The 10,916-nt window shown below is 32.8% G+C and overlaps 1 protein-coding gene across 1 annotated transcript; it reads left to right on the plus strand.

Moving 5' to 3' along the window:
- The first annotated feature begins 3,562 nt into the window (after positions 1 to 3,562).
- On the plus strand, positions 3,563 to 5,609 carry LOC111913804 (cytochrome P450 CYP82D47). Its single transcript, XM_023909514.3, has 2 exons — positions 3,563 to 4,596; positions 4,708 to 5,609. Exons 1-2 carry the CDS (start codon positions 3,640 to 3,642, stop codon positions 5,338 to 5,340), a joined length of 1,590 nt encoding a protein of 529 aa, XP_023765282.1. The 5' UTR covers positions 3,563 to 3,639; the 3' UTR covers positions 5,341 to 5,609.
- The last annotated feature ends 5,307 nt before the right edge of the window (positions 5,610 to 10,916 follow it).

Raw genomic sequence — 10,916 nt, forward strand, 5'->3', positions numbered from 1 at the left:
ATCGTACTTTTAAAATTATAGTTTATATAACGTATTGCGTATAATATGATTTTCTTATTAAAATACATTGATAAGTTATAGTTTTTGTATTTAGATGCTATTGTTTGTATTGTAAAGTGTTTAATATGGTTTCAAAGTGCTTAATTTTGTTAGTAACTTAATGCTGGTCATTACGACTTTAGCTTAATTAGGTGATTAATAGCAACGTAGTTTTAGTATTTTTAAATTAATTGTAAAGTAAAGTTGAATTAATTTTTAAAAAATCTATAAAAATAAAATATTAAATTAATTGTAAAATCAAATTAAATTAGTTTTAAAATAAAATTAGTATTAATTTTAAAATAAAATCAAATTATTTATAAAATCAAATTAAAATAGTTTTAAAATCAAATTAATATTAATAATAAAATAAAATAAAATTGATTATAAAAACAAATTAAACTGTATATATTTTTGTTTATTTTATTCTTAATAACCATTATGAGTACTCTATCCAATCGGTCTGATTTTTACTTCTCGAGCATATATTTTTTATATACTTGTAAATAATCTATCTATTCTCGGGTATATATATTTATTTACATAGCCCAAATACAATCTAACTTTCGATAACTATATATATATATATATATATATATATATATATATATATATATATATATATATATATATATATATATATATATGTATGTATATATATATACATACATAATATAATATAATTTTTAATAATGAAGCAACAATGATGATCAATAAGAGTTGGATTAGAGAGAATCAAATGTCTTCAAAATACTCGGAAGGTCTTAAAAACTTTATGAAGATTGCTGAGAAACATGTCAACTCTAAAGAGCACAAACATCAAGTGAAAACTTATTTTGATAGGGTTGGTGGATATAATGATATGGAAGGTGCAAGACAATGTCCACCGGATGATATAGACGACGAAGCTTGGGATAATATGATTGATCTTTTCTTTTTTTTATGAGTGTTATAGGAAGCAGGGTGAAAAAGGTAAAGAAAGTAGGTCCAAACTTCCATTTACGAGTAGGTAATTAAATTTATTTGTATTATATAAATTTTTTATTAACACTTATATAAACATATTAATTGTTTTTGGCTTATTATAGAGAGAAAAACGACAAGACCCGCAACATATAGAAGGTTGGAGACAAATACGTTTTAAAGAAAGTCGGGGTTGGTATACAGCGCAAGCAGAAGTAGGTTGGGTAAGTAATAAATAGTTAATAAGTTACTAGGTGTGAAACTCGTGTATCACACGGGTTGATTTAAAAAAAGATTAAACATTAAAGTGTAAACAAAAATTATTTTTTAATGTAAAACTTTAAAATAAGGAAGATACATATTTATTTCAATTTAATATCATATATCATATTTAATACTTTACATATATAAGTATATGACTTTAATTTTAAAAATTGAAACAAAACCAAAAATTGACAAGTGGATAATATTTATTTAAAAAATACCACAAAATGACAAGTGTCAAAATTTATGAGAGATTGACATGTGACAAAAAAAACTTTCATTTATTAAGTAGGATTTGATAAATATGTTATTATTATTAAAATTATTTTAAAGTATATTATTATTATTTTAGTGTATAAATTTATTTATTTGTTTTAATTAATGTATTTTTATTATTTTCATTATTTTAGGAAAACATTCAACGAGAAAAGATGTTGATGCAATCAGAGCTCAAGGAGAACAGAAAGCTAAATGAAGAACAATGTCTCGCCCGTGCCCTCGATGAGAGATGTGGTCATATTCGCGGAATTGGAAGGAAATCAAGCATCAACAATAATTTATTTCCAAATGAACATATCAAACGTTCCAAAGCTTCCACATCCCAATCTTCCGATAATCCCCAAGCTATTTGTATTAACCGAACAAATTGAAATCATGCAACAACAAATGCTACAAATGCAACAAATGTATAATAACACTTTCGCGTCCATCATTCCTAACTTCCAACCACAATTCCAGTTTAATCCCAATATGTTTTCACAAATAACCCCGAAACAGCCAATGACTTCGAGGAGGAGGAGGAGGAAAATGATGATGATGATGATGATGATGATGATGAAGAGGACGAGGAGAACTAGAATGATAATGAGAACAATGTTTGTTAAAAAACTTGTTTTTTGTTATTTTGTTATGTAGTAGAATTAGAGCTTAAATTTTTATGTTATGTTATGTTTATTAAGTGTTTGATATTATTCTGCAAATATCTTGTTTGGATTTGTTTTAAAAAACATATTTGGTATATAGAGCAAAAACTGTGAAAAATATCTAAAAAAAAGTTTTATCGACTACATGTCATCGGTAAAACCTTTTAAATACAGTTTTACCAATTCCGACGATAACTCGTCGGGACTATAAGAATGGAAGTTGGTTGCACCCACTTTTCCAGACGACAACTCGCTGGTATTGCTACCCCTTGTCATCGGTTTCGCCACTATTTCCCGACGACAAGTTGTTTGCAGAGACTACGAATAAAACTTTTTCTTATTTCCTCGAAATCAATCCCGACGACCCTTTAAAGACGATATATCGTCAGCATTGGATACTCTATACCGACGACTCCTGTCTTGACGACATTTTCAACTTTTAGTGACGGAGATACCGACGACTTTTTACCGACAAAATTTCGTCTATATATCCTTTACCGACGACATGTTGTATGTACAGAGTTCAGAATTGTCGTCTGCATAGGACTCGATCATTATGGTGAAATGTAATGTTTTTATGCGATGACTACATTTTTTGTTTCACCGGCGCAGGCAAATCAAGTAGTAAAAATGTATTTTCATGTCAGATATGTTGATTAAATAATAGCATGTTATGAATATACATTTCTATCATCTTATTCATATGATTGGATCATATTTCTGAAAGGAAACTATTTGCCTTTATAAATAAAAATTGTTTCATATGAAAAGATTAATTTTACATATTTATTTAAATCAACAAATATAATTTTTATATAAAAAATCATAAATCTTTTAATTAATAATTTGTTAAAAATAATTGGTTAATAATTATGATTTTTTACTATTAAAAGTTAATTATTTTTATAATCATGATTCTTGTATATAAGCTACTATGCCAATACTATTGCATTGCAAAAACTGCAATTTTAAATTTCGGCCTTGACAACTATTTGATTTGTAACCGCGATAACTACTTACATCTTTATTGATTTGCATGTTAGTACTTTGAATTGGGATCCACCTCTCCACTAACGGTGTATGCAGAACCGTTAAATTAATTTTTTTTAAACTAAATTACCGATATTATTATAGAAATTATATATGGCTATCTATTTAGAACTATGAAACTATCTACCTTGATTAAAATTTTGTTATTAGGGATCTAGCTACAGAACAAACAATCGACCGGGAGCCACATTCATATGTGGTCCATGCACCCAATTAAACGGGCTGCCTCCATATAACAGTTATTATTACAGAAATTACAAGTTGACGCTAACTTCCTGTCCACATGTGTTGGACTCTTACAATTAAATAGACACAACTATAGCAGCCATGGAGTTAAATATCTATATAATATAAACTTTCTGTATCATCTCTCTCAAAGTGCAAATTGAACACAGAGGGCATGGAGTTGTATTTCTCGTTCTCAACAACGGTAGCTGCCATCTTTTTGACTATTGTACTTACATCCCTGCTGCAAATCTTGAAAGGAAAGAGAGGAAACAAAGGGAAGAACAGAGAACCACCTCTAGCGAAAGGTCAATGGCCATTAATCGGACACCTACACCTTCTTGGCGGATCCACACCACCTTACAAAGTTTTTGGTGACATGGCAGAAAAATATGGGCCTATCTTCACGATCAAGCTTGGTATTCATCAAGCTTTGGTTGTGAGTAACGCGGAGATAGTAAAAGAGTGCCTTACCAGGAACGACAAGGTCTTCGCAAGTCGACCCAAGTCAATGGCATCAGAACTCATGGGGTATAACTACGCCATGTTTGGGCTTGCTCCATATGGGGACTACTGGCGACAGGTGCGCAAGATCGTCATTCTCGAGATTCTCTCACAGCATCGAGTGGAGATGCTTGGACATGTGCGAGCATCCGAGCTTAGAGCATCAATGAAAGATATATATCAGGCATGGGTAACGAACAAAGAGAGTGAAAGTTTAGACATGGTAAAGGTGGACATGCAACAATGGTTTGGGAACTTAATACTAAACGTTATTGTAAGAATTATTTCAGGAAAGAGGTTCTCGCACATGGATGAAGAAGGGGTTAGGTTTCAAAACGTGACAAAGAAACTGTTTGAGTTATTGGGCGTATTTGTCGTGTCTGATTTCCTTCCTTATTTGAAACGTTTTAGCCTTGGTGGATACGAGAAAGAAATGAGGACGACAGCAAAAGAGATGGACGACATCTTTGAAGGTTGGTTAGAAGAACACAAGAGAGAGAAAGAGTCTGCGCACCAACAGGAAGGCAACCAAGTCTTCATAGATGTTCTTATCTCCATTCTTGAAGGTGCCTCCAAAGAGGATTTTCCGGGTTTTGACCATGATACAATAATCAAGGCCTTATGTTTGGTAAACTTAATCTTAAACTTGATCAATAACTATTACCTAATCATATTTTATCTTATGAGTTATAAAAATACTTCGACTTCAGTAATATTTATTTTAATCTAAATCTTACAGAACATTCTAACGGCTGCCTTGGACACAACATCTGTGACTCTAACATGGGCTCTATCGTTGTTGCTGAACAACCCAAGAGAATTAAAAATCGCCCAAGATGAAATTGATGAGCATGTTGGAAGGAAGAGACCAGTAGAGGAGTCAGACATGAAGAACTTAGTCTACCTTGATGCAATCATCAAAGAAACGTTACGTTTATACCCGGCTGGACCTCTAGGGCTTCCACATGAGTCCATGGAGGATTGTATTGTGGGTGGCTACAACATCCCCAAAGGCACACGTTTGGTGCTAAATCTTTGGAAAATGCATCGTGATCCTAACATATGGTCAGAACCCTACGAATTCCAGCCACAAAGATTCTTGACAACCCATAAAGATATTGATGTCAAGGGAAAACATTTCGAACTACTTCCTTTTAGTGGTGGTAGAAGAATGTGTCCTGGGTATCACTTCGCTCTCCAGGCTTTGAGATTAACATTGGCTACATTAATCCAACAATTTGTTATTAGTAAACCATCAAATGAACCCGTTGATATGAGCGAATGCTTTGGACTGACTACAAGCAAAGCAACGCCACTTGAGGTCCTTCTCGCCCCACGTTTATCCCTTGATATGTATCCTATTGGTGTATGACGTATAATTAAACGGGAATCCAATAGGAATGTGGAAGGAATTGAACAAGAAAGATAAAATAAATGGTACTAAATATGTTAGCTTCTTTTATTGCTTGTGTGTATGCATAGATTGAGTACAGAGTACAAGAATAAAACCTCAATATTAGTGGGATATTTATGATTGCTTATTAGTATTTGTATAAAATATTTGATGTATATCCTTTTCTTTATTTTTGTGATTCTCTTGGACTGATATCAACACAATCAGCAAGCATAATCTTTATGGTATCAGAGCTCCAGAATCCCTAATCTCTCCTCTCTACCTTTTCACTCCTCTCTACCTTTTCATTGCCACCGATCCTTGTCTTCCTCGGCACGTCTTCCATTTGTCTTCTCTCCTTCGGTGTTATGGCTCCATGAACGAAAATCCTGATGCAAACAAAAATTCTTCCATGTGCCTTCAACGTGTTGGACCATGTCGACAGTTCCGTACTAAGCCCTACTGCCATCGACGAAGCCACTAGGACTCGACTTGATGTAGAGGTCAAAGAGTGGATTTACATCACCATCACCAGAGATCTGCTTTAGACAATAATGAAACCGGGATCACCGCTCTAGAACTGTAGAAACTTGTACGTTTATACGCTCCCTTCCAAAATAACAAAGCTACTGCTGTCGTCTATCCTGAGGAGCAGTTGAATACCACCCGTTTGTAATCCTTCTCCGTTATTTCTTATTATATACTGATATCTTGTCTCGAAACGCTCTCCGACTAAAATAGTACCAGGAATCCACGATCCAACAAGCCCGTATCACCATCAAAACGGGCCGTCTCAGGCCCATCTTGCTGCCAACAAAGCCTAAAATGATTATCCAATGACGTTTACCGAGCTAGATGCTGCTTCACACCATGGATATCCAATACTCTTGGTAAATGGACAGATGGTCGACATAACATCTTACACGATAAAAACCCTTACCTTTAGCAACGAAAAATAAGGACGCAATTGATGCCGAAAGTTGTCTTTAGAGGGTCGCAGCGATTAACTCGTAGGTAATACTCAATTGTCGTCACAATTAATGTCATATCTAATAGTTGTTGCTAAAAAGCATCGTCGTCGGTATTGGTGTCGCCTCTATCAGTATTTCAGCCACCGGTTGGAGTTTTTTTTCGGCAAAGCTTCCTGAAGACAGGCATCGTCGCAATTGGCACATGTCATCGCAAAGATTGTTGCCCATAATGCTTTTTTTTAAACAATTTATATACAATATTAGTTTATATCTTATAAAATATAGATTTTATAAAAATATAGAAATCAATACATACCACATTAAATAAAACATCAAATAACATAAAAAAAAATACACATCACATTACATAAAACATCAAATATACCACAATACCACATTACATAAACTATTTAATAAAACCAAAATCAACATCAAATATATCATCCATAAACTATCTAATAAATCCAAAATAACACAATCCATAACATAAAACAAGAAATATTAGGAGTCTTCGTCTTCCCCATCGTTGTTGATTTGGTTCTTAAACGAGCGGATAATATCTCCAATTACCCTTACAAACGTTGGGTTTTGGAGAAAAATATTAATATCCACATCATACAAAAAAGTATATAGGTTAAAATATCAAACTAAAAAAAAAACAAATTATTATTACTCAACAATTAAGTCACAAACATATTAAATCATTAACAATGTAACAAACTAGCAAATCACCAAATCAATTAAGTCTTTAACAATTTAACAAACTACCAAACTATCAAATTCATAACAAATGAATTAACTACTTAACAAATAAGCAAAGTATTAAACTACTAAAAATTACTTTAAATACATCAATTTCTTAACAATATAGCAAAGCTACCAAATTATTTAAAATTTTAATAAGTACATGTATTGGTTATGTTGCTTGTGATTGTGACTGCCGTTGGAATGAAACAATTATACCCACTACATAATGAGGTTTAGGCCCAATGCCTCTCAGATGTCCCTTCAAGCACCTAACACATTCTTAAATATTGTGATCCAATCATGGAGTGCGGATCACCATCAGATTCGGTTATGTGTTGAGTATAAACAACAACCTCACCAACTAAAACATTATGTATTTCGCAAAGATTGTCAATATATATACTTCAAAAATAACACGAAAAAACAACAATCTATTTCATTTTTAAGTAATAAAAACTTAAATATTAGTCTTCAACTAACGAATCAACAAATTCTCCTTGTTTATTCACATGCCCATAGTGAAATGCTTCAACTCTATTCAAATTATGTTTAATATTACAAAATATGTTATACTTGAATAAACATTAAAACATATGTTATAACTCAATAAACATTACTATAACTTATGTTCTTAAAAAACCAGTACCGTAACTGCACATCCCTCCATGATTCTTAACTACTTGCTTCTTCCGACATTCTTTGTTTTCACTCTATTCGGGTTCATTCGTCGCGGTTGGTATTGTTTTCAATCACAACCGCATAACATCAATAATAACATTAGTCATCTCGTTACTGCACGTTATGTCTTCTATAACCGGATGAACTGTATTTTCACCCTTATACTTCCATATAATACAATTTGGACTAAAACCATGTTGTAGCATATGGAATTTCATTATGGCTAATACTATAAATTTATTGACATTATATTTGTTACACGGGTATTTGATTTGACCTTTGTTATCAACGTGTGGTTTAGACCTCATCGAGAAAAAAATCTAGTCCTTGTTGGAACACGGTAGAGTTACGATTTTCAACCGTAGTTAAGGTTTTATCAATAGACTTGTTGCAACTGAAACATACGTTAGGTTTTAGTGTTTACTCTACGATAACTAAAAATATGATTGAATATTTATAAGAATAGAGTAACAACTAAATTGGGTGTAATATTTATAAAGGTAAAGTAAAAATCGACGATTCAAAAAGTATTATCAAAACAATAAAAAAAAAAGACAACAGAAAGATTATTCACAAGGGTAGACTTCTAAACTCATTTTTTGAATATCTTACCTCATATGCAAATGTCTATTACATGATTGACTGTTTAAGAAAAATTCGGCAGCATTTCCTCTTAGCTCCTAAGTATATAGAAATATATACTCGTAGAGCACAGACAAAATAACAATTGAATTTTTCTTAAACAACCAATCATGTAATACACATTCACATCCTAAATGAGATAATATACTCAAAAAGCTGTTCCAAAACGGAGACAACCTTAAATTAATTTTCAATCAGTAGAGTTACGATTTTCAACCGTAGTTAAGATTTTATCAATAGACATGTTGCAACTGAAACATATGTTAGGTTTTAGTGTTTACTCTACGATAACTAAAAATAGGATTGAATATACAACTGAATTGGGTGTAATATTTATAAAGGTAAAGTAAAAATCGACGATCCAAAAAGTATTATCAAAACAATAAAAAAAAAAGACAACGGAAAGATTATTCACAAGGGTAGGCTTCTAAACTTATTTTTTGAATATCTTACCTCATATGCAAATGTCTATTACATGATTGACCGTTTAAGAAAAATTTGGCAGCATTTCCTCTTAGCTAGCTCCTAAGTATATAGAAATACATACTCGAAGAGCACAGAAAAAATAACAACTAAATTTTTCTTAAACAACCAATCATATAATACACATTCACATCCTAAATGAGATAAAATACTCAAAAAGCAGTTCCAAAACGGAAACAACCTTAAATTAATTTTCAATCAATTTCAGGCGGGTATATTTCGAGGTGGTAGTCGGGAAGAGGAGGTGGTAGTTGGTGAGGGAGGTAAATTAGCAGTGGTTCCGCAATCTAAGTATGGGTGGAAAGCAATGGGGCTGGGAGAAGTTGTGGTGATGTCGCAAATATTCTCTAGGGAAAATGGGAGATTTTTCGCAGTGGGTATACATCGTTTGGGACGAAGAATGAACAAAAGGGCTAACCCTTTAGCGGTGTCGCCTTTAGCTGCGACCGATTAGAGGGAAATCAATGTGTGTTTTTCTATCACTCTAAGCCATTGGATCGTAAAAAATGCAGGCCCAAGATTGAGTCTGGCGAGGGTCATACAGATCTACCTCAGTGGTGGCGACACGAAAAGACGTCACAATTGTTGTCGTCCCTATTGTTTCTTTCGTGGTTAAACCCTAACCGATGGACCGTTCTAAAATTGTACGGTCACGATCCAATTTTCTCATGGGACACACGGATCGCCGGTGGGACGACATTAGCGATGGCACTTACTGCGACGTCTGTGATCTTTAGCGACGAAAGGCGCGTTTGTCCAATGTCGTCACTAAAAGTATTTGGTGTCGCTAAAGGTGTTGTCCCTATTGGCATGATTTCTTGTTTGTTGTGTTACAAATGATGCAGATACTCTTTCCAAGTATGATACTAATTAAGTACTACATTATATTCATGTTAGAAATGGCAATAATATCTCAATTGTTTGTCATGGAAATACCAATAACCCTCATTTATATGGTTTGAAGTCTATCTTGCGTTGGACTTTCCCATTTTACAAATTAGTATACAAAGACATGGAGCGATAATCATTGGAAATGGATTTCTCGCAAACTAACATGATGATGAGTTGTGTGATATGGTTGACTGGAGGAACGAATTAATATACTATGTGATACAATTGTCATATATTGACCAATATGGACAACATGGATCACTGTAATTATGAAGTTATCATATTATATGCTCTAAACGGCATAAAATCATTGAAGTTTTTGCACATTTATTGTAAATTAACTTAAATTTTTTTCGCTTTCAATTTTCCCCTATTAACTTAAAATGGTTTTCCCTCTAACTAATATTTTTAATCTTTTGTGTTAGTTGAGAAAAAACATGATACCCTCTTTTACGTTCTCAAAAGAGGTGCACCTAAAGTCTAGGGTTTTAAGAGGTGTTTGGCTTATCTTTTTTAGAGACAAAAGTACTTTTTGGAAAATATAAAATATAAAAAATGTTTGGTAAAAGGATTTTAAAAGTTACTTTTAGATTTAAAAAATGATTTTTTGGAAAAATTAGGAAAAATTACAAAAACATTATTTTTTTTAACTTTTCGAAAAATGTCTTTTCCTCTAAAAAAATAAGCCAAACCCTTTTAAGATAACCGAGTTCCAAATTTCCAAAACCCAAATTTGATTATTTAGGTGTTTAATCGTTGTTGTTTGTTAAGTTCGCCGCAATCGTCTCAAAGCAATTGCAAGAATCGATCTACGATATCTCTGTATCTTTGCAACCGCTACCACTCATGAGCCACCACATTCCCGCATTTTCGGGCAATCTTGTGATATTTCTCGCGTTTTTTCCCAGTCATCCCCTTATAGCAATCACGGACTCCTCTATGTTGGCTTGTTTGGTTAATCGATTATTCCCATCAAACGATTAAAGTACCATTCAATAATTTAATTAAGCAATTCGAAATGCTACTACTTCATTTGTTTATTAGTAAGGAGTTTTCCAGAAATTATGAGTTTCTTATGTCGATTAGCTAATTAGCCATTGTATTTTATGTTGATTTTTGCTTTTTACATTGGTTTGATTCAAA

Source organism: Lactuca sativa, chromosome 4, assembly GCF_002870075.4.
Source record: "Lactuca sativa cultivar Salinas chromosome 4, Lsat_Salinas_v11, whole genome shotgun sequence".
NCBI classification, from domain to species: Eukaryota; Viridiplantae; Streptophyta; class Magnoliopsida; order Asterales; family Asteraceae; genus Lactuca; species Lactuca sativa.

What these genes read in the sequence shown, in the direction of transcription:
- LOC111913804 (XM_023909514.3), top strand. Translation starts at nt 3,640, where the DNA reads ATGGAGTTGTATTTCTCGTTCTCAACAACGGTAGCTGCCATCTTTTTG. An exon ending in TAATCAAGGCCTTATGTTTG is followed by an intron (nt 4,597 to 4,707) that starts GTAAACTTAATC and finishes TAAATCTTACAG; the next exon opens with AACATTCTAACGGCTGCCTT.